Source organism: Macrobrachium nipponense, chromosome 42 (genome assembly GCF_015104395.2).
Source record: "Macrobrachium nipponense isolate FS-2020 chromosome 42, ASM1510439v2, whole genome shotgun sequence".
In the NCBI taxonomy this organism is placed as follows: Eukaryota; Metazoa; Arthropoda; class Malacostraca; order Decapoda; family Palaemonidae; genus Macrobrachium; species Macrobrachium nipponense.
The window spans coordinates 33,384,821-33,408,757 of record NC_061103.1 but is presented as its reverse complement, the minus strand read 5'-3'; the positions used below and the strand labels follow the sequence as shown (position 1 = coordinate 33,408,757).

The following is a 23,937-nucleotide window of genomic DNA, read 5'->3' as shown; positions in this document are numbered from 1 at the left end:
CGCGTGGACGTCCATTAGGGAGGGTATTGTGAAGGACTCGAACCAATCGTCAGTTACCGAAGGGTTCTGAGTCTTCGCTACGAAGATCGGTACGAAATCGAGCGTCACAAATCCCCATCCCTTTGTGCTTGACTTCTCAAGAGAAGTCATGCAGTTACCTAAGACGAAAAGAAGGGAATAGTCGTATGACCTATCCCTCTTCTCGACTTTGGTTATGTACAGTACTCATACTGACAAGCTATTAAGACGAAGTAATGATTGCTCTGGAACAACCGAACTAAGTCAGCATAGTTCGTAACTGACTCGGGCGCTCTGACAGCTGCCGACTGACTGGTTCGGAATCAGTAGAGGCAAGTTGTCCAAGCATCCGGGTAAGTCACGTGACCTTCGCCCTTTAAAGAGTTATGCTGAGAGACCAAACAAATAAAATATTTGTTAGTCACCGATGCCGGACGACGCGGCGATGATTCTCTTAATGCATAAGCTCAAAAGGCGAAAGTCAATTGCCTTCAAAAGACCGAGGTCCCTGATGGCAAGAAAATCTCATAGACGTTGAATCTCAGCTTAAGGAGAAACAACACTATATGACGTTGAAGACGAAGGTAGGCAATGAATGCAACCTACGTCTTCCAGCTGAATCGAGAGAAGGAATCTCAAGATTCTAAACCTGTGCTTACAAATGACTGAAAACGCTAACCGCCATTTCATTGCTGTCCGTTGTGCAATGAAAGCGGGTGGGCGTTCTTCAGTAATGAAACACAGGGGAGAGCCGCTTGAAGAACTGCTTCTCATGGCTGAACGTTGGGAAGTAGAGCTGGCAGGTGTGGGAGTAGGCGATGTCTTTCAACTACATCTGCTAATCCGGGGTGAACAATGAACAATTATACACCTCCGAATACAAGATATTTTGAGGACAAACTCAGATTCCGCAAAAATCATTCGCATTATCGGGATACGATGCAGCAAGAAGACTATTACAGAATTCTGTTACCGTGCGGTAAACAGAAGATGAGAGTCGAATAGATATCTCTGTTTAAAATTCTCGCAATACCGAAGACGATGAATACTAGCGTTTCTCAGCAGTAGATGGTCATTCATGTATGCGAGAATCCCCGTTAATCAGAGACTTAAGTCCGTGATTGTTGGGCAGAGATACGGTTGTTATTCAATCAAAGCAGGTGAGAAAGACATAAACAACCGTCTATCTCAAAGCAGCAGCTGATACTGAAATGCCTCGGGCAATTCAATACGCAGTAGCTGTCGCTGACTCGTCATCCCTGAGTTGCCAAGTAATCCTTTCCCCAGCCGGAAGGAATGCGTTCGGCTAGAACCACCGAGCATAAAAAGATATGCTCGAGCAATTATATTTAAGCGAAACGAATTTCGGTAAATATAAAAGCTTAAATGGTGTTGTTGTGACAACACCATAAGTATATAAAATTGAAACTGGAAACTCCTGGGAGGTTGCAGGCAACCCGGGTTGCAGTTCAATTAGAATACTTTTCGTCTAAGTCGCAATCCGTAGAATAACTAGGATATGCGCCTACCCCTCGGACCATTCAACTGCTTAGCAGAATCATGTCGCGAGGTTAATATACGTAGTATATTTGTAGGATTCTGAACAACGATCTCCATCCTAAATTCTTTCCTTCAAGAAAACAAAATAAGGATTGGAGATCGACCACCTTCGTTCTCTATTAAAGAGAGTGAAGGAGAAGTCTTCCTCGAAGGAAAGCTTCAATGGTGAACAGAATACTAAGACGATAGTTCCAGCCAAACTGGATATTCCCGTCCGTTCTTCTCTATTCCAGGTTGGTCGCCTACTGTGAGATAGTCTTCTTTCAGCCAGCAGTCTTCTTCCTAATGCTAGAAAATTCAGGAATTCGAGCATAGGCGAGGTTCCCGATTATCGTGTAACATATCGGGGATTCCGTCTCGCTCACTTTGGACCGTGGTCTCGCCTAAGTGTTTGGAGATCGTAAGAAACTCTAACACTCTGAATGCGCTAGAAATTCCGTAGAATTCTAAGCAGTCTGCGAAACCCCCCACCCCCACCGAATTCGTCAAACGATATCGGCTGGTGGTCCTCTCGATTCCCGTAGAAATCGAGAATGGGGCAGGATCCCTCCTCAACGACCGGGGCTTACGTCAGGTAGGACCCGAAGGTCCCCCCTGGTAGCGCAGTCCCCAACGTGGGATCCTACAGAGAAATCTCTGTAGGATCCTTCCCCTTTCCCTCGTAGCCGTAAGGAGAGAGGGAATGGGGGAGGAATTGGATACTCGCTCGCCTTCCCAGTGGAACTAGCAGTTGGAGAAGAGTAGGAGCAGCCATCGCCTTGCGGCGATGGCCTCTCAGAGTCTGGGAAAACGTATCGTCAGGAGAAAACGTTTTCCACCCCGAGGAGGGTTACGAACTCTCACTGTAGGTAAGGGTCTGCCGCCACTGTGAACGTCGTCTGGGTGGGGCTGATCGACACCATGACAGGAGAGAGCCGATACCGTCCTCCGGACTCATTCCAGTCCTCGTCGAGGTCGAAACCTCTCAGGAGGACGAAAAGGAGTATTTAAATACGTGTCCGAAGACACGTAGAAACGCCGCTGTCGCAGTAGAGGAGGTGGAAGTAGCTTGATCGACCGGCCAGGACTGAGAGAGCCTTCTTGTCCGGAGACGAGAGACTTCTGGTTCAAGACAGAAATCGGCAAGCTCCGATCGCGGCATACCCACCGTCGGTTTGGGTTCCCTCTCGGGCCCCAAAACGACTCGAGCAGAGACATGGGCTCTGCTGGTGGGAGCGGCGATCCTTCCCCCCGGTCGTTGTGCTGACGAATCAGTGCAATAACCTGGGTAAAGTTACTCTGAATCTCGGAAGTTACAGCGTCTTGAGGAGTAGGACCGTCCAGTCCCTCCAACAAGAGCAGCTCCCAGGACCCTCCTCCTTCAGAAGAAGGACCAGCAACAGATCCCTGACGGTTGCCTCCAATCACTTGCGCGTACGTCCTGGTTGGTCCTAAGACCAACCTGGCACGTGCGGCGTCGTGACGGGATCGTGAGCGGCGCATCTCTCACGATTCACTCCTATATACCTCGCTCTTCCTGGCGTATGCCGAGGAAGTTGAAGGTATCGGAGAGACAGAACTGACGCTACCCCCGCTCTCCCCCACTGACGGTCGCCTCCAATCACTTGCGCGTACGTCCTGGTTGGTCCTAAGACCATACGTGGCACGTGCGGCGTCGTGACGGGATCGTGAGCGGCGCACCTCTCACCATCACTCCTAGCTACCTCGCTCTTCCCGGTGTAGCCCGAGGAAGTTGAAGGTAGTGGAGAGACAGACCTGACGCTCCCCCCCCCGCTCGCTGGCAGGACCAGCGTACGTGGGGGGCTGCAGCCGATCACCAACCCGCGGTGGGGATCGATCTGCAGGCCTGGCCGTGCCGCTCACCTGTGGCGAGCGGCTCGACCATCTGGAGCACGTCGACCCTCCGGTCCCTGTGCGTCAGACGAGCTGCTGCTGGTCACCGTATCCGCCCGGTCCCTGTGGGAGCGGCGGTCAGGTGACCTGCAGAGCTCGCTTTCGCCGTGAGACCGGTGAGCGTCCTCGCGGCACGTCAAAACCGCTGGTACCAGCCGAGGCTGGTACCGTCGGTCGAGGGGACCGGGGAGGGGGACCTCTCCCAGCCTCAACCCGTGGCCGGTCAGAGACCGTCACGTCCACCCGAGGTACCGGCTGGTCGCTGCGAGAGCGGCCGCTGGCCTGGCGAGAGTCACCTGAAGCGGCTCTCGACAGTTCTTCTGCTACCGTGCCTCGGTCATGACGCTGAGCGAACTCAGGCGTCTTAACTTTGGCTGCACGGTCACCCGCCGAAGGAGATCGTACACTCGGAACTTCTCGCGGACGAGAAACCGAGCGGTACCTGGCTTAGCAGCAGAGCTGCCAAGACCAGGCGAGGGTGTACCCGCGGTAGCCAGCACACCCTTGGTCCCCGTCTTCTTCTTCTTCTCAGAAGGGGAGACGGGCCCCGTTCCCGAAGGAACAGGAGGACCAGCAGAAGAACCCCCCCGTCACACCGGAATGTGACGAGCCCTTCGAAGTTCCCGAAGGAGTCTTCTTGGGGGAATAACAAAACCCGGTTACCAGCTGGTCGCTGCGAGAGCGGACCGCTGGCCTGGCGAGAGTCACCTGAGCGGTTCTCGCCAGACCTTCTGCTCCGTGCCGTGGTCTTGGCGCCGAGCGAACTCTGGCGCCGAAACTTTGGCTGCACGGTCTCCCGAGGGAGAGCGTACACTCGGGATCTCCCGCGAACGAGAGACCGAGCCGGAACCTGGCGTAGCGGCAAATCGCCGCTAGCACCAGGCGAGGAAGTACCAGAGCTAACCGATACTCCTCTGGTCCCCGTCTATCTCTTCCTTACGGAAGGGGAGACGGGCCCCGCTCCCGGGAGCAGGAGGACCAGCAGAAGGACCCCCCCGTCCCACCGAGGTGGGACGGGCCCTTAGAAGTTCCCGAAGGAGACTTCTTAGGGGGGGGAGGCAGCCTTCTTCTTCTTCGGCTTATGGGCCTTAGAAGTCGAAGGGGAAGAGGCAGCAACAGACGAAGACGAAGATGACACCTTCCTCTTCTTCGTCAGCTCACGCAGGACAGTCGTCAGGTCCTCCATCCAGGCCGGAGTCGGGCCTATTGCCGAAGCAACACGGCCCGACTGCACCTGTCCGGAAGGACCTGGGACTGGGGAACACACACCATGGGCAGGACCAGCATGGGCAGGACCAGCATGGACAGGCGCAGGAACCAGGAGCGACAGGAACAGCAACCAGCTCAGGAGCGGCAGGAACAGCGGCAGCGGTAAACACAGAAGGGACAGCCAAGCCAGTAGCGGGAAACCACATCAGCGACAGGTACAGCAGGCCCAGCCATCGCCTCGTAGAATCATCGGCAGCCAGCGTGGTACTGGCGGCCGGTCCAGGGGCGAGCTGCTGGAACCAGCGAAGTCTGGGGCAGGCAACACGAAGAAAACACAGGCGGCGGCGGCATACCCCTCCTCGGTACGGCGGCGACCGGCCCTAGAAGCGGCAGACGGCGTCACCGACACAGCATGGGGAGTGTAGACCAGCGGGGGGAAGCAGCATAAGCGGCCGTGAAGGTTGTAGTGGAGACCACTCCAAGGTCACCGCCCCAGACCTCGCTAGACTCTGCAGCAGATCGTGGATGCTAGGCACGCCCTGCAGCCGCAGTGGTCCATACCTGTCCAAGGTCGTCTCCCACGGCTGTAGCACCTGCGGTAGCACAGACAGATTAGTAAGAGGGGTTCCCTCACGCACGGGGGGGGAGACATGCCCCAACCCTGAACGGAAGGAAGACCCCAAAAACAAAATACGAGGAAGCTGAGCGGGGGGGCAGGAAAGAAGACGAAGAATCGGATACCAAGGGAGTCGCGGGAGAGCTTTCCGACGACTTCCTGGCAGACCTTCGCTTCCCCTACCCCCGCACAGCAGTGAAAAGTAATATGAAAATGAAACAGAATACTGCACTTGCGATTCACTTCATAGAACTTAAAGAGGGAAAAATCAATTCCCGGTAAGAGCGGAAACTTGATCCATAATAATATGATGCTATCATAAATATATATGAAAATGAACAATACTGCACTTGCTATTTTCACTTTCACAGCAATAAATCGTAAGGATTAATTCCCGGGTAAGAGCGGAAATTGATCCAAAATTAAATTTGATGCAATTAATAAATGAAAATGAAAAGAAAACTGCATTGCGAATCCACTTTCATTGCATTCTATTCATACAAAATAAGAGGCTCTTGCCGAGCGCAATCAAGCTCTCGGCAACGAACGCACAGGCAAAAATATAATGAAAAAGAGTACTTACATCTTTCAATTACACACTTTCGCCCAAAATACATGACTCGGCGCGAGTGCGCCCGCCCTCGGCACCGAGACATAATTCAAGGGTTCAATACATGAAAAGAGCGGAAATCGCCGTCTCTACGGCGATAGCTCCATGTTGATTCATAATTAAGTAATGAAAATGAAAACAGTGTACTTACAGTTTCATTTTCAAGTCAAACCAAACCATTAGTAGAAAACACAATATAAACAAAGCATACGACGATGAAGCGGGCAGAGAGCGATGACGAACACGTCCTTCACACCCGCGGCCGAAAGCAAAAGTGATTCTTCACCTCTCGGGCGCGCGGGCGCGCGCACGATCGGACAAGCAGTTAACTACCGTTCTCCCCTTGTTCGAAGCTTACGACCGTCCCAGCTGCCGCTAGTTACCTTCCTATTGTTAAAGGACCGAGGGTTTGTATTACGTATCGGAACAACTGTATAATACTGTTTTATGACTTAAGATTGGATATCATATTGTTTAATGAGTGAAACACCAAATCTATAGCATTACTTTCCTAGTTGATTTGTCTACCAATTGCATCAGATATTCTTAGATATTCATAGACATCTTACATCTGTGGTCGGAGCTTTTCATTTTACCGAGTAGTTGAAGTTCGCAGACCCTGAGTAATCTTAAGTCCCTAAAGAGGCTGACAATTTAACTGACTTAGGTACAGTGCTACAATACTATCATAATCGATAATGTTATTTCAATGAGTGAGTGTTTCTCACCTCCAATCACCACCTCACATATGCAGATATTCAGTTCTAGTGAGGAAGTGGTTTGACCACATGTAACAGCAGTGTGTACAGTAATTCTTTATATTGCAATTAGTATTACTGATACAAAACAATGTTTTATGCCAGTCCCCCTCCCCCTTTCTTCCTTCTCCCCCAATTAGTCATGCATTTTATCTAGCCAGGGGGAGGTGGTGAGGGGTAGGTAATTTTTGGGGAGTTCTACTTAAGTCATTTACAAAATAGGATCTTAGTAAATCCTTAACGAGTAATCTCTTCCTAACCATTTGATGCATCCTTAAAAGACAATGGTTTTTACCTTAATTTTTAATTATTGTAATGACTGTATCTCCTAGCTTAATAAAACACATAAGAAGCAATCACTCTTAACAGACAAAGCTTGCAAAACATCAGTGGGTCAACTGCATGGGTAGAAGGAATTTAGGGTAATAATTCATGTCAAAATCTTGGCATACAGTGGGTCAACTGCATGGGTAGAAGGAATTTAGGGTAATAATTCATGTCAAAATCTTGGCATAATGAGATAAAATAAAAAATAACAATTATCTCTAAAAAGGGCCTCCAAAATTTCCATAGCTAACACAAAATACTAGGAGAATTAAATCATAAGAAATTTTACTGTGGGACTATTTCAAATCACGTAGATAACAATGCCTGCTGAATGGATAAAGTAGCAGTTTGACTGAGCCACAAAGAGAACTGGGACTTAAGATTTACAAACTTACTATCTTGAGTAATGTATGAAACTACTGTTTTAACTACCAAATGATGTACATGACACTAATTACAAAATAACGTATTTAACACCATCTCTAACCTACATGATAAGGTTGACTGCAGCACAGTACTACTACTTTGAGCAAGAATACATTTTTTTTGAAAACCAAATGAAACAACACTGCACCAAATTTAACCAAAAACATCTTTCTACTAATGTCTAATGACATATCAGCTCACCAAATATTTGTATATTCTGCATTAACATCTAATTTGTTTATATCAGACCAAAGGTGAGAAAATAAAACCCAAAACCATATGAGAAGAAAGACAGATACCACTTGTTCTGTTCCATGAAAGAAAAAATGGTCATCACAAATACTGTTTAAACTAAGCTTTAATTTCCATCAACATAAGCCTAAACCTCTTAATTGTACTTATGCTTAACACCTTGACTAGCCAAATACTTCAGTAAATAAAAAAAATTCTAATATTTTCTCAATTGAATACTCTACTCCTCACTACATCTATAGGAATAAATGAAATTAAACATTACAAAATACAAATCATAGGACCAAGAAGGCCACATTCAGTAAGACTTTTCTGCTACTTATGAAAAATATAAATTGTCCTAATTTTTGTTGAAGCCACCAAATGCACAGCCTCTTATTTTCCAGTCCTGAACTGCTCAACAGGTGTGAGGCTTATTAGCTTTTCTTCACATTTTGTCTAAAAAACACCATCAAGTTAGTAATGTAAACCTGTAACCTTTATAAATTTGTTTTGACTCCCACAGATTTGTTTTGAGTCTTGAGTAGAAGGCACCCACCTAAATCTCATTGTAAACAAATACTGAACTTGCAAGATCAATGAATGATGATTCAAAAGGCTGGTATTGTGTAGCTCTTGCAATTTCAATAGATCTAAGCTAAGATACTATCTTTAAAGTCTATCTCCTAAATAGTGTTTTTGTGAATTTGGTTCCTAAAAAAAAAAAAAAATTAATGTAATATAGGAAACTCAGAATCATATTCTACATGTGCCAACTACAACAGGCAACCCCATTCTTTAAAACCAAGAAATGACTGATGCTGGATCTGATATTATAATTACCTTCCAACAAATGTAAAGCTCTAACAAATTACTTGGTAGTGCAAGCCACTTAACCAGCCCGAGAAGAGTCTACTTAAGACTCAGAGGTCCGGAAAAACTAAGCCCTAATAATAATAATAATAATAATAACAAGCCACTTATCTAAACTTATGATTTTAAAAGTTAAAAGCTAATAATATAAGAACTTGTTTTAAAAATCATGTCAACCAGTTATCCATGTACTTTCCAGTGTGCTAAAAATAACGCAACAGACATAAGGAGATAGAGTCTTCACCTGCAGCAGGAAAATAGTATCCCAAGAAACAACCTTAAAAATTCTTTTATCTACTGAAGCAAAGCACTTTTGTGGGGCTTTAAGCATTAGTAAAATAAAAAGTTTGTATAATATGCACATATCACAAGAAATTCTTCAAAAGTAATGCTCTTATCAGATATTACTTATTCCCCAATTCACCATATGCTAACCTCACTCAATTACAACTACGACAGTTCCTTTAAAACCCAAAGAAGGGGACATCCAATCAACACAACATGCTGTAAACTGTAGTCTACATAAAAACACAAGATACTGCATAACCTTGAATAGTTAAGCACGCTAACTAACTGTCATATAAAAATCTATGAATCAAATACAACCATAATAATTAATCTTAGATCACAAAACTGCGTCTTCTAAATCATCTAAATAATCTAAAATTTCAAGGATTCCCTTATTTCCCTTACCATCAATGAACTAGAGTATAAGGAAAAAAAGAAAAAGAAAAAATAAGCATACGCTACATGAAGCACTGCCCACATCAAATAACACACCTTCTGCACAACATAAAATCTACGTTTATTGCTGTAATATTTAAAGATATCAGGTGCTTATGTTTCGAGTGCTTACAAGGGAATTAGGCCAATAGGATACCTTCCCTCAACAATAATTATTAGCTACAGATTCCATTCTCACTTTCCAACACACAAGACAAACAAGAGGAAAAAATTTCCTTTTTTTCAGGAAAAAGGTTTCTTACAAAACACAAGGACTTTCATTCGTGTCACCCAATACCCAGTCAAAACACTGACCTGCTGTCGGAGGAGCACCTGGGGAACTGACACTCTCGCTCGTCTCGCTAACTGAACAATAACCAGGATCTGAAAGCAGGTTTAGATTCTTGGGATCTAAAGGTGTTCCAATGCATTCTCAAGTACAAGAACTACTCAGTTTCTAGATTCTGAAACAGAGGCTTCAAGGGCATTCTTCATTTGACTAACTATTGATATGGCATAATGTTAAGCTCTCCCAGCTACAAGACTAAATTACATTTTACAAATTACTGTTAATATCAAAACTTTAGTACTACTAATAACACAAACTAAGCATCCTTATATTATTCAAGGAATGCCATCGCCTAAGATTTTCTATTACTTTTATTATTACAAATTAGTTTAACGAGACCACTGAGTCAGATTTCTAGACTCTACAATCAACCAATGAAACTTGATGAGAATGATATTCTAAAACTGAAGGGAAACTGATATTAATAGAAGATGAAAGAATTACTTGAAAATTAGTTTTCCTTTCACTAGCTGATAGAGGAATGCCAATTTAAACATGAATTTAAGCAGGATTAAGCATTAAGCAACAGCATGACAAAAAGAAAAGTCAGGAAGGATACAATTCTTCCCGATAAAACAAAATCTGTAACATATTGAACACCGACAAAACTTTGTTGAACTACCACAGACAAATCACTATACAAAGGTGAATATATTAAACGTTAACTCATATTACTACATGGATTAGTTAAAAATCTGGAAATTTCCTTGTCCACCTGTCCTGAAAAGAATACCTTAAATTGTGTCCACCTGAGCTGAAAGGAACACCTCGAGTTATAACTCACCTGAGCTGAGAGTATCGGTCTTGGCATGAGGGGCAGGGGGATGAGAGTCAATGGAGGCACCACTCTCTAATGACACTCGTGAGGCACTGTCTGCATCTGCTCAGTAGTATTCCATAAGTTAGTAATCAAATAGCATCTTCAGTTCAACTTAACCTACATTTCTATGTCAATAATCACATCAACATATTGTGCAAGTACATTAGAATTTTTATTAATCTTATCAACGGTAAAATGAAAACAAATACTTGAATAAGCTGTATGTATAAAAAAACTGTGGGAAAAGACAAAACTAGCAATAATTAAAATTCAGGGTTTGGGCTGAACCTAAGACAGAAGCAGTACCTATGCATCAAAAGGCAAGAGGAAGGACCAATCTGGTGACAGGAAAAGGGAGGCTTATGGTCAGGTAAGTCTCAGTCATGCTGTATGTGTCCCATGGAAATTGTGATGATGGGAGGATTAATTCTTCATAAGAATGATGAAATATTGAAGAAAAAACATTATGATAACTCTGACAATTATATCCTACTAAGATCTGTCTGTGAAACAAGATTAATTTACTGGCAGCTATCTTTAACCCTCTTACTCCGAAGCCCTAAAAATCAAAACCTCTCCTGTATGTCGGCGCCGGTTTGGAGTGAGCGCGGAAGCGGAAAAAATAATTTGTTCAGAAAATCACAGCGCGCTTAGTTTCAAAGATTAAGAGTTCATTTTTGGCTCATTTTTTTGTCATTGCCTGAGGTTTAGTATGCAATCATCAGAAATGAAAAATAATATCATTATCATATGTAAATAATGCAAGATATGGTAGCGAAAAAAAAAAAATTCAAATCACGCTGTGCAAAAAACGGTCAAAGCTAACGAGTTACTTTTTTTTTCATTGTATTGTACACTAAATTGCAATCATTTTGATATATAATACATAGTAAAACAATAAAAGCAACACCGGAAAAATATTATCACAAAATGATGTACGAATTCGTAACTCGCGGACGTAAAAAAATGTTATTTTCAAAAATTCACCATAATTCTAAATATTGTTCTAGAGACTTCCAATTTGTTTCAAAATTAAGACAAATGATTTAATATTATGATACTGTAAGAGTTTTAGATTAGAATTGCAGATTTCGACCATTTCGGACAAGTTAAATTTGACCGAATGTCAAAATTTTTATATATATATTTTTTTATATGCACATATTTCGGAGATGGAAAAAGCTACAACCTTCACTTATTTTTTATTGTATTCTTCATGAATTTGCGCACATTTTGATATATGAAACTCTATAAAACGGCTAATATGAAAAGGAGCAAATATTAGGATAATGCGATGTACGTATTTCGGAGACTTGCGGCCGCGAATAGGCGCGCGAAGTGAAGGTAAATATATTTTTCAAAAATTCACCATAAATCACAATATTGTTCTAGAGACTTCAAATTTGTTTCAAAATGAAGAAAAATGACGGAATATTACTAGCGGTTAAGAGTTTAGCTTACAATTGCGTTTTTCAACTATTTCGGTAGAGTCAAATTTGACCGAACGTGATTTTTTTTCTATTTATCGTGATTTATATGCAAATATTTCAAAAAAAGAGAAAAGCTACAACCTTCAATCATTTTTAGTTGTATTCTACACGAAATTGCGCACATTTTCATATATAAAACTTTATGTAACAGCTAATTTTAAATGGTGCAAACATTTTGATAATCGCACAAAAAAAATTCTGATTTTTTCGGAAGAGTTACTGCGCTGACGTAAGGAAAATTTTTTTTTTTTTTCATAAATTCACCATAAATCAAAATATTGTGCTAGAGACTTCCAAGTCGTTGCAAAATGAAGGTAAATGATTGAATATTACTAGAATATAAGAGTTTTAGCTTAAAATTGCGTTTTTCGACCATTTCGGTAGAGTCAAAGTTGACCGAAAGTTGAAATTTTTGCACTTAACGTTATTTATATGAAAATATTTCGAAACTGATAAAAGCTACAGCCATGGGTTGTTTTTTGTTGCATTGTGCATGAAATTGCGCACATTTCCACATATAAAACTTTATGTAACGGCAAATTTAAAAGGGTGCAAACATTAGGACAATCGCACAAAAAAATTTATCGGAAGAGTTATCGCACGAACGTAAGGAAAAAGTTTTTCATAATTCACCATAAATCGAAATATTGTGCTAGAGACGTCCAATTTGTTGCAAAATGAAGGCAAATGATTGAATATTACTATAATATAAGAATTTTAGCTTACAATTGCGTTTCTCGACCATTTCGGTAGAGCCAAAGTTGACCGAAGGTTGAAATTTTTGTACTTATCGTTATTTATATGAAAATATTTCAAAACTGATAAAAGTTACAATCATGAGTATTTTTTTTTTTTGTATTTTACAAGAAATTACGCACATTTTCATATATAATACTTCATGTAAAGGATAATTTAAAATGGTGCAAAAATTATGTCAAAGTGACGAAATAATTTTTGAGATGTGTCACTGATACTTTTTAGCGCGATAAGAAAGAAATTCGCGCTTGCGCGCCTGCGTAGTGATTGTAAACAAAACAACGCCTTGATCCGTGAACTCCCAGCATCCCCCAAGGCGCGTGATTCAAAAGTTCTCGGCTGGTAGGCCTATAAGTATTTTTCCGCGAATTTTTAAAAAAACTTTTTTGAGCCGACGTATGATACGTCCAATCGGCATACGGGAGACATTTTGACTCGACGTTTAATACGTCCAATCGGTGTAAGAGGGTTAATATGGTCATGGTCAAAGTCACATCATCACTAACCTTGATCCCATTTGAAATGGTTTCATTAGCAAAATATTAATGCCAAATATGAAGGCTTCCCCTTTATACACAAAGTCATGAGTTAAGGCCAAGGTTAAAGTTACGCAAAGAATGGATGGCATTGAACCCATAATTTTGCCTTTTGTTACAATCAATATATTAGACTGACATGCAGACATTTGGATAAACAGAGGGAAACTTAATAGCCATCCCTTATTTGGTCAATAGGATATAAAATAATACCTTGATATAATGACAATTACATTGAAAAGAAGGGAAAAATCACATTGCAATTTGTACTTTTCAAAGGTATACAAACCAGAGCCTTTTATGTGGAAGTATTCCTAAGCATGAGCTAAGTCATTGGAACTTTGTACCAAGGTAGTTAACTGGTGGAAAGCACTTTTTTCTTCAGCATAAAGGAAACAAGTAGGGTGGCTATGATGAGATTAGGAATAAAATATTTGTCTTTGTTCCTACTCAAGTACAAAACATGACAAATTTGTAACTAATTTGTATTTTTCATAACTAACAAACCTGAGGTCTTAACATTAGGATTTACTAGCGCCAAGCAGGAAACCGGTAAAATTAAAATTAAACTTGTGCGACCCAGGGACTATTGGCATCTACCAGGTCACGGGGCATGTATTACCCAGAATACCCTTGGTGTCCTGTGACCTACCAGTTATCTTTCTACCGCCTTTAAGATAGGACGTGTTCTCTGTCTATCTGTTTAAAGCCGGTTTTAGTTTGCCCGTTTTTATCCATTTCACTTTCATTTTTCTTATTAATTCTCTTTCTCTGAGTGTGCCCAGTGTGGGTGTGAGCTGTAAGAGTGTAAGTGGTGAGATGGAGTTTTTTTGCGTCACCATCGGGATCTTCTTCCGTTTCAAAGGCAAGACAAGGAAATGCCCTGGAATCAGTGGCTTTCTGTGTTCAAAATTCCTAACTTCGGTGTCGACGGATCCTCATCCAACGTGTAGTAGGTGCAGAGAAAATGTATATACAATTACTAATCCTTTTCTGTTTGTAATGGTTGGTTGGTGGAACAGTGGAGGAAGTTTCATGAGAAAGGCCAGTACAAAAAGGAGTCGACGCCATCTTTGGATGACCAAGGGTTGCCGGCTTCTTTTGTATCGGCGATACACCAGACTGCTCCAAATGTTTTGCCACCTGCCTTTGATTTGTCCCATATCCCTTCGGTTTCTCCTAGCAGTTCGTTATCGGAAACTCCAGGAGGGGTTTTGCGTAATTTTATGCATAATATTTATGATCCGTTGTTCCCAGCAGGGAGGGGGGGAGCATCGCCATCTTTGTTCCAGGTGCTGGCTCCCGATGCGAACAGGATGGAAGGTACGTGGGCGGCACTAGGCCTACCAGGCGTACCAACCTTGGAAGGTTTGCTGTCGCATTATATGGCGTCACGGTTCCAGCAGAATCTGGCAGCGCTGAATATTCCTCACCCCTGGTTTGTCCTTTATGGGAAATAATGCTGCGGCTACGCCAACAACTTCAATGTTGATGGCGATGCAGAATGCGGGAGGTAGTTTTGCTGCAAACGCAGGGATGCCAGCAGCAGCCGCACAGTCTCTCCCTACAAGATTGGTAACGTCACAACCAACGTCACACACCGACATGGCGGACGCGATGACGTCACAGCCTATGCTTCTCAGTCTTCTTCGCTGCCTCCGGACTCAAATACGCTTTCTGACTTGGTAGTACACACTGTAATGAAGAGATTACAGGATCTAGAGAAGAAAACTAATAAGAAAGACAAAAAGAAAAGGCGTGATTCGTCTTCTTCTTCTTCTTCTTCTTCCTCTAGCTCGGCGTTATCGCTAAGTTTGATGACGTCACGGCGTGTACCAGTCAAGTGTTAGAGGATATACGGGATTTCGTGACTGATCCTCGGGCCAAGAGGAGAAGAGTGAATTCTTCTTCATCTTCGGGCCAGGACTGTCACATCCCAGTCAGCAAGAAAGGCAAGAAGTCAGTGGCTGGTAAGCTCAATGCTAGCGGATGAAGCCGTTTACAAGAGTCCGAATGAGCAAGTGAGCCGACGGTCGCTGGGCTGGCGGCCGATGCGGAGTTGCCAGTAGAGACACAAAGTCTAAGGAAGGCTACAATGTCGTTGGCGAAATCAACGTTGGGAGCGAAAAGTGCAGCAAAGGATAGAGCACAGATACCGGTTTCGCCTGTAAGACCGTTTAAAATACGGAGAAAAGATTAAAAGACTCCTATTAAAAGAACGAAAAATAGTGTATTGGCAACCTCGTCTGATACGTTTGTGGAAGGAGTTGTCCGCCTAGATGAAGGATCAAGGCTGAATTCTCCAACAGTCGTTGGAGACGATATCAATCGTCATGGAGAAGAAGTGAACTCGGTTTCGAGAGAGCCTTCATCTTGGAGGTATAGGCGAGATTCTCGCTCTCGTTCCGCGAGCAGAGAAGAAGTGAGGCGGTCTCGTTCTCCAGCCAACTGTTCGGGATTGAGCCGTCGGCGATCAGCCGAGATCAAAGGGACCACGGCCGTAGGGGCAGACGGCCACGAAGCACCCGGACGTTTGTCAGGGGATAAGAGTGAGATAGCGTCTCCCGTGCCTGAGCACGCTAGAACCGGAGGAAGGAGAAAACCAAGAGTTTCTGGCTTCGTATGCAGAGGTGATTGATTTGATTCGTCAATTCAATAACCTTTTGGGAAGAACGGAAACACCTGCCAGTATGGCGTTTGGGTTGAAAAAGGATACCAAGGTGTCGTATGAATTGCCTTGTTCAAATCATGCGGAGTCAGTTTTACAGCATGTAAACGCACGGATTGCGGGAAGGGATAATTCCTTAAGATCAAATAGGTCTTTTAAGTTTATCCCTCCTCCAATGATGAAACATAGAAAATATTATACGACATCGACGGTTCCTTTGCTATCTAGACAAATTAACCCAAATGTGGTAAGGTTAAGGCCTGGAATAACCTTAGATCAAGTGAAAATGGAATGCCCTTCGATGACTTGCCAAGAGGCTGCTACGTTAGAAGCAACAGCTTCTTCTGTCTCTCAGACTGCTTCTTGGCTGGATCTTTGGTCAACAGCAGTGGCGAAGATTGCATCCTCAGAAGTGACGAGGAAGGTAGTGCATGAATCAATGTTCATTAGATTACTACATTCAGGTGCCAAAGCAATTGCGTACTTGACAAATTTAAGTGCCAATGTTTGGGCAAATATCCTGTTAATGAGAAGGGACGCAGCTTTGGCTAGACTAAGTCACACTGTTGATTTGGATTCCCTGCTAGCAATGAGGAATGGGAATATCTTAACAGTCGCAACTGCTGTTGCCAGAAGCCATACTAGAAGAGGCTATAGATAGAAAAAGGATGGACACTAACAATAGATTGGTACAGCAGGCAGTTAGAAAAACATCTAACAGTCAAAATAACCCTATGGAGGTAAGGCAGCAGCAAATACCTCGAAAGAAGCCAGTGAGGAATAGCATCCCTAGTAAAGCAACAAGACCCTCTTCCCCAAAGAAATTAGCTCATCGGCCCTTTCACAATAGAAATAATAGAGAAAGGGGGATTAGGGGAAGAGGGAGAGGCTCAAGGCGATAGGATGGGCGCCTCTCATCACTCAGCCACACCAGTGGGGGGTTGCCTGGCAAATCACTGGAAGGTGTGGCAGGAACTGGGAGCAGAGCAGTGGGTTGTGGATGTTCTCAGGGTCAGGTATTTGATTCTGTTCGAAGTATCCCCACCCCTGACGGAACAGCCATTACCTCACCTTACTTATGCTCAAGAAACTCAGAAGGCTTTTATTCTGCAAGAGGAAGTGAAGAAGAAGATGGAAAAAGGGGCTGTGGAACAAGTATCCATTCCATCAAAGGGGTTTTACAGCAGGATTTTCCTTGTACCCAAAGCCAACGGGGACTGGAGGACAGTAACAGACCTGTCAACATTGAATCTGTTTTTAAGAAAACCCAGATTCAAAATTGAAACTCCAAAGACGGTTCTACAAGCAGTCAGGATCAAGGACTTCATGCTGACAATCGACTTGAAGACGCATACTTTCAGATCCCAGTCCATCAGTCTTCAAGGAAATTTCTCCGCTTCAGTCTTGCAGAGAAAATTTTCGAGTTCAAAGTTCTGTGCTTCAGATTGACAACGTCTCCTCAAGTTTTTACGAGTGTTCACTCTTGTGTCGACATGGGCGCATGCTCAGGGGATCAGGCTAATAAGATATCTAGACGATTGGCTGGTGATAGCAAAGTCCAGAGAGAAATTACTCAGGGACAGGGTGACCCCTCTACGGTTTTGTCACAGCTTAGGTATTGTTATAAATCAGGAGAAGTCGCAGTTGGATCCAAGTCAGCGGCTGGTGTATCTGGGAATGGTCATAGACACAATAAAAGCCAAAGTATTCCCGACAGACCAGAGAATAGAGAAATGCAAACAAGTGGTGAATGCCTTTCTGGAAAAACAAACACAGACAGCACAACAGTGACAGGTAGCACTGGGAGTTCTAACTCCCTTGTTGAAACTAGTACCACAAGGGAGGCTACACCTTCGATCGCTACAATGGAGGATGAAGGAGTTTTGGTCACCAATAGCAGATCACCTGTACGAGCAGATTCCCTTGTCGTCAGAAGTGAGGAAAGACTTGCTGTGGTGGGTGAAGGACAACAATCTGACAGTGGGTGTTCCCCTTCAGCAATCCTCCCCGGATCTCTTGCTGTTCTCAGATGCGTCACTAGAAGGTTGGGGAGCACATATGGAGGAGCTGATGGTTTCAGCAAAATGGAGCGGCGAGGACAGAAAACTCCATATAAACGTGCTGGAGTTAAAAGCAGCATTTCTAGCACTACAGGAGTTCAGGGAGAGGGTGAAGGAACAGTCATTGGTATTGATGTCAGACAACACCACAGTAGTAGCTTACATAAACAAACAAGGTGGTCTAGTGTCTCGACAGTTACATGTGATGACAGTTCAACTTTATCAGTGGGCTGTAGAGAACCTAGTAGACATCAGAGCCAGATATATTCCGGGGAAAAGAAACATAGTGGCCGACAAGTTGAGCTGCAGGGATCAGATCCTGAGTATGGAGTGGTCCTTGCACCAACAGGTGGTGGACAGGATGCTCATGTTGTGGGAAAGGCCGATCATAGACCTATTCGCAACCAGGTACAACAAAAAGTTGGAGGTGTATTGTTCGGTTGTCCCAGACGTAGAGGCAGTAGCAGCAGATGCGCTACACCACCCATGATACAATCTGAACGTTTACGCATTTCCTCCATTTTGTCTAATTCGTCAGGTTCTGAACAGGGTAATGCGGTCTCAGAACCTCAGAATGACTCTGGTAGCTCCTTTATGGTCAAAGGCAGAATGGTTTCCAGAACCTCTTGGAACTCCTAATAGACGTGTTGAGAGAGTTACCCCCATGGAACTTTGAATTTTGGCCTAGCCTAACTCCTTTCTTTCTCTAAAAAAATGAATAATCTACCCACCTGTACGCTTTCTCCAACTCCAGTACACTCCAGAAATCACCTTAAAACACCAGCACCACAAGACTTACGACCCAAAAAACAACTCCTACCAGACAGAGAGCTCTCCCCTACCAACCACACACCACCAACACGTGCTTTCTACTGCCCCGTGTTATTGTTTACATCCTGCCGACGCCGCCGCCATCTTGTCTATGACGTCACAGCCTATGACGTCACAACACAACTTAAATACATCAACAGACACCTTCTAGAATCTACCACATGTTGTCTATATATAGGACACCCACCATATTTCAACAATGCATAAAATACCCATAACAATTATACAATATATAATCACACTTATCTATACCCATAACAATTATACAATATATAATCACACTTATCTCTTTCTCCCTCCCCTCCGACTGTTTCCTAACCTAGTATTCCCCTCTTAATTTCCTTCGTCCTCCAACTCTTTACCCTCTACATAATTTCTAATACATTCCCCTGAAACTCCTGCTTTAGTTAATACATCAGCCACTTGCTCCTTTCCTTTTATCCATCTCACCTCCTTTATTTCCCCGGATTCAATGGTTTCCTTATTGCAGCAATATCTATTTTTAATCTCTTGCTACTTACACCAGTGCTCGATTTGATGGCGGTCATTAGTGTTTTACTATCAGTGTTAACCAAGGCTTCTAAATTTCTCCCTCCTACTACCTCTTCCCACAAATGCTTGAAATATATCATCCTTCTACAGCTTCCCCAACACTCAGGGCTTCAGCCTCAATGGTGGATTTTGCCACTCTCCTGGATTTCCTAGACTTCCACCATATGGGACTTCTCCTTCCCATCTGTCAAAGAAATAATATAACCCAGTTGAGTATGGCCATCTTCTATGTTTCCAAATGAAGCGTTCTGCATAGGCTTCCCAATAAACCCTTTCTTCTTCCATCTCACTTATTGTAACTTCGCCCATCATGCTCTTAGTTTTTCTCACAATTTTAATAAGTTTCTTCATATCCTGAGTTGTTCCTTCTTTAAATGCTTTACTTAATTCGCTAATTATCGATATGATATTTCTGGCATCGTGTGTAGTGATACCCAATTCAGCTGTCCTACCACTGATCTGTACTCTGTTAACTCTTTTTGTTCTAGCACTCTATTACCCGTATATCTTCTAGCCTCTGGTTCTCTTATGGAATTTATATACTGCCACTGATTAAGGGAAAATCTATTCTCCTTCTGCTCTATTACTACTCCTATATACTTGAACCTTTTACTCTCTTGTTCTCCTACTTGCAATTTCCCTTTCAATCTCCCAATCGTTTCCTTTAAGAATCCTTCAGTTCCTCCGTAGCAAAAATCATCTACGTGTGTACACAAAATGCCTTCCAATTTATTGTTCTTTTTCCAAAAGAATATATTAGGTTCTAGTCTACTTCTCTCACCTTGAAGCTCCTTCACTACTTTCACCACTTTACAATACCATGCTTTTGCTGCATCCTTGAGCCCATAGACTGTTTTCTTCAACTTCCATAATCCCCTCCAACCATCTTCCCTTGGTGGCTTCAAGTACACTTCTCTTTGTATCTCGTCACCTTGTAAATATGCAGTTTTGACATCCAATGTATAACAATTCCAATTTTTCACCTTTATTATGGTTAGACAGAATTTTAAAATTTCAGCATTGCATGTGGGGCATCCTTTTCCCACTCAGCCATTTCTTCTTCAAACCCTCTAGCTACCAATCTTGCTTTACATATCCTTTCCCCCCTTTTCTCTTTTCAGTTACTATCCATCTTGTAGATATAGCTTTTTGTCCAACATCATTTACCTCCTCATATACCTGGGTTATCTCTCCAACTTAGAAGTTCTTTTTTTTCTTTAGCTTCCATTATGCTTCTATTTTCAAATCCCAGCAAACACCTCCTCTTCATCTTCAATTTTTTCTACCTGACTATAATCCCTCAAGTTAACCCACCCACCCTTTGTCACCTGACTGTGAGTCTCGTATATTGTACGAATCAGCCCATGCTTTGGCTGATCTTTTTCCTGCAAGACCTAAAATAGTCCATTCTTCTACTTGTCCTGGATCATTGTTTATAGCCCTAACTCTATTTCCCTTTTTGAATTTTGGTATCTCTTAACATTAATCGCTTTCTATTGACCCACTTTGCCCGTTATCTTCCACTGTTTCCTCTATCACCTCTCTTTCTATAGTCTCTTCTGTGTCTGCATTCCTTCTCTCACCCATTATCTCCTCTCCTTCCAGCCAATCTACTTTCCCTTCATTTGGGCCATCTGACCTACCTTCACCCCATGGGATTTATCTATTCTAGCCGATATCTCTTCTGTATCTGGTGGGATCGTCGTTGAATCCTTGTCACATGTATCCTAGCTACTTCTCTTAAAGAATCCCCTCCCATGTTTGACTATTATTGTTTTCCCCGATACTCCCACTACCTGAGCAGGTCCTCTCCATTCATTTTCATTTTCCCTCTTATAGAATACCTCATCTCCTACCACGCTTTCTTCTTTCAAATTTATGTTCTCTGATGTTTTTGTTTAGCGCTATTCTTATTTTATTACAGGACTCATTTTTTATAAATGCTTCTCTGGCCTTGTGCATTGCATTCAGTGTGTCCCTTACCATACCCTCTTCCATCCCTTTTTCTCTGCTTGCAGGACTAGAACTTTCTTCTCCTATTAGGTTAGGCAGTGAAGGGTTTTTCCAAATACTAATTGGTTGGGAGAGAAACCTCCATTATTCATTAAACAGTTCCTAGCAACTCACTACCCATTTCAAGGCTAGGGACCAATCTACTTCCTCTTCCTCCATCATCTTCCTTACACTTCCCTTGATCATGCCTACGGTCTTTTCACATAATCCGTTGCTCCACGGAGATTCTGATGCTGTGGCTAATACTTTAATATTCCATTTTCTGCCATCCTCCTTACTTTTTCATTTTGAAATTCTCCCCATTATCTGACAATATTTTGGAGGGTGCTCCAAATATAGCAAACCAGCACTCAAAAAGTATCTTTATTATAGTTTCTGGTTTCTTATCTTTTATCCAACAGGCCTGACAATATCTCGTTGCCATATCCACTATTACCAAGAACTTTCTCTCTTCTATCTCTACCCACATCCATCGCTACGACTTCATTGAACGTTTTACTCCAAGAAAAGCCTACTACCGGTTTGGCGGGGTTGTTTCTTTTGTATTTTTTTACAAAACCTCACAATTTTTAATCAGTTCTTGTTAGTAACTTTCTTATTTCCTCTTTTTCTTTTTCCGATTAACCCATTACTCCATTGTGCTTCCTCTGTTAGCTTCCATATTTTATCTCCACTTCCATGACCAAACTGTAAATGTAATTTCTTCATTGTGTTCTTAATTTCCCCTCGGATTCTTTCCCTTCCAACCCTCCAGTAATAATTCTTCTACCTTCCTCCTCCTTATAGGCACTCTTAAATGACCCTGTTCGTCTTCTCTTAACTCTACTTTCATTCCCCTAATACTTCTACTATGACACAATTTTTACTTTCAAATTTCGGGGTAAACCCATTTTACCAATTTAATCATGGTTTGCTTACCTATCAGCCAGGGTAATATTCACCTTGTCAAGAATTTTCCAGTCTTCAAATAAAACCTTTGTTGTTTTTAAGTATCAACAGGGTGTTCTTTTTATTTATTCCTGACTGGACTTATAAGATGTCTCACCAAAATTAAACACTTTATTAGACTCTGTCCTAGTGTCCTCATTCTCCTCAACTCTTCCTGACTCAAATCCATGACAATACGTGCTAGTCACAATTCCCCGCAAACTGTTTGATTTACACCCTGTGTCCAAAATTGCATCAACCCCTCCCATGATGCTTCCACTATTTTATTAACTTCTCCTACATAAACCTCTTCTTCTTCTGTCCCATTTTCTGTTTTTACCTTATTTTCTTCTAGTCTTGTTTCAGTTTTCTTCCTATTATGAAAATTCTGAGGACAATCCCTAGCCCAATGCCATTCTGAGCTGCATATTGCACATACTGTTACCTTCCCTTCTTTGTTTATAGGATTTCTACCACCCCTTCCTCGGTTCCATCTTCCCCGATATCTTTGGTTTTCCCTCCCTCTCCCAGAACTGGCATTGCCTTCTGACGAACCCCACCATTCCCGTTCCTCTTTAGTCCCTAATCCCTCAAATAGTCTTTTCATTGTTTGCGACACTGTTCCGTACTCTAGCTTTTCTTGCCCACAAGCCGATAATACCATTGTTTTTGATTTTCCGTGAGATTTGCTTGCTCTATTACATGATACCCCTTGACTTCGCCTTCAAGCGCGCCTTTCACCCCATTGCTCTTTCACACTCAGATGCTGCCTTCTCGTATCTAATTAAATAGTCCGCCATATTTTCACTAGATTCTCTTCTTATTAGAAGGTATCTTTTATTCTACCGTAATTCTCCATTACCGAGTCTTTTAGATAGGCTTTATCTAGTTTCTCTAGGATTAACTTTGGACCCTCTGTACCAGTAAGTTTATCTTTATCTAATGCTTCCACTAGCTCTCGGGCTTTCCCTTTTAAGCTCATTCTCATTTCTATCGCCGGTATTTTGTATCTTCTCCATACAACAATAGCCAATCTTCGGCTTGACCTTTCCATTCTTTGTATTCTTCTTGTATCCCGCTAAACCTAGGACATTCCCTTCTCCATCTAGTAGTCTCCCTTTGTTTCACTGTCGGATCCAGGCATCTTTGATCAACCACGCTCTGCTACCAGTTTGAATTTTGGCCTAGCCTAACTCCTTTCTTTCTCTAAAAAAATGAATAATCTACCCACCTGTACGCTTTCTCCAACTCCAGTACACTCCAGAAATCACCTTAAAACACCAGCACCACAAGACTTACGACCCAAAAAACAACTCCTACCAGACAGAGAGCTCTCCCCTACCAACCACACACCACCAACACGTGCTTTCTACTGCCCCGTGTTATTGTTTACATCCTGCCGACGCCGCCGCCATCTTGTCTATGACGTCACAGCCTATGACGTCACAACACAACTTAAATACATCAACAGACACCTTCTAGAATCTACCACATGTCTATATATAGGACACCCACCATATTTCAACAATGCATAAAATACCCATAACAATTATACAATATATAATCACACTTATCTATACCCATAACAATTATACAATATATAATCAGGAACAACCTACTATGTCAGCCGCACGTGGAGAGGTACCACCGATCGGTGAAGTCCCTATCACTTCACGGGTGGAGACTGTCAA

General features: G+C 42.8%; 2 protein-coding genes across 4 annotated transcripts in view; one reads left to right on the top strand and one right to left on the bottom strand.

Moving 5' to 3' along the window:
• Window positions 1-23,937, top strand: part of LOC135213323 (DENN domain-containing protein Crag-like) — a 248,453-nt gene that overhangs the window by 93,330 nt on the left and 131,186 nt on the right. The gene's annotated exons all lie outside the window — the stretch shown is intronic.
• Window positions 1-23,937, bottom strand: part of LOC135213068 (C-myc promoter-binding protein-like) — a 101,170-nt gene that overhangs the window by 38,145 nt on the left and 39,088 nt on the right. For 2 of the 3 annotated variants that reach the window (XM_064246916.1, XM_064246917.1), the window contains exons 17-18: window positions 10,378-10,473; window positions 9,560-9,628 (exon numbers count right to left, since the gene is read on the bottom strand). In XM_064246916.1, coding sequence (XP_064102986.1) covers window positions 9,560-9,628; window positions 10,378-10,473 — 165 coding nt within the window. The remainder of the gene's footprint in view (window positions 1-9,559; window positions 9,629-10,377; window positions 10,474-23,937) is intronic. The other variant, XM_064246918.1, reaches the window with a different exon arrangement.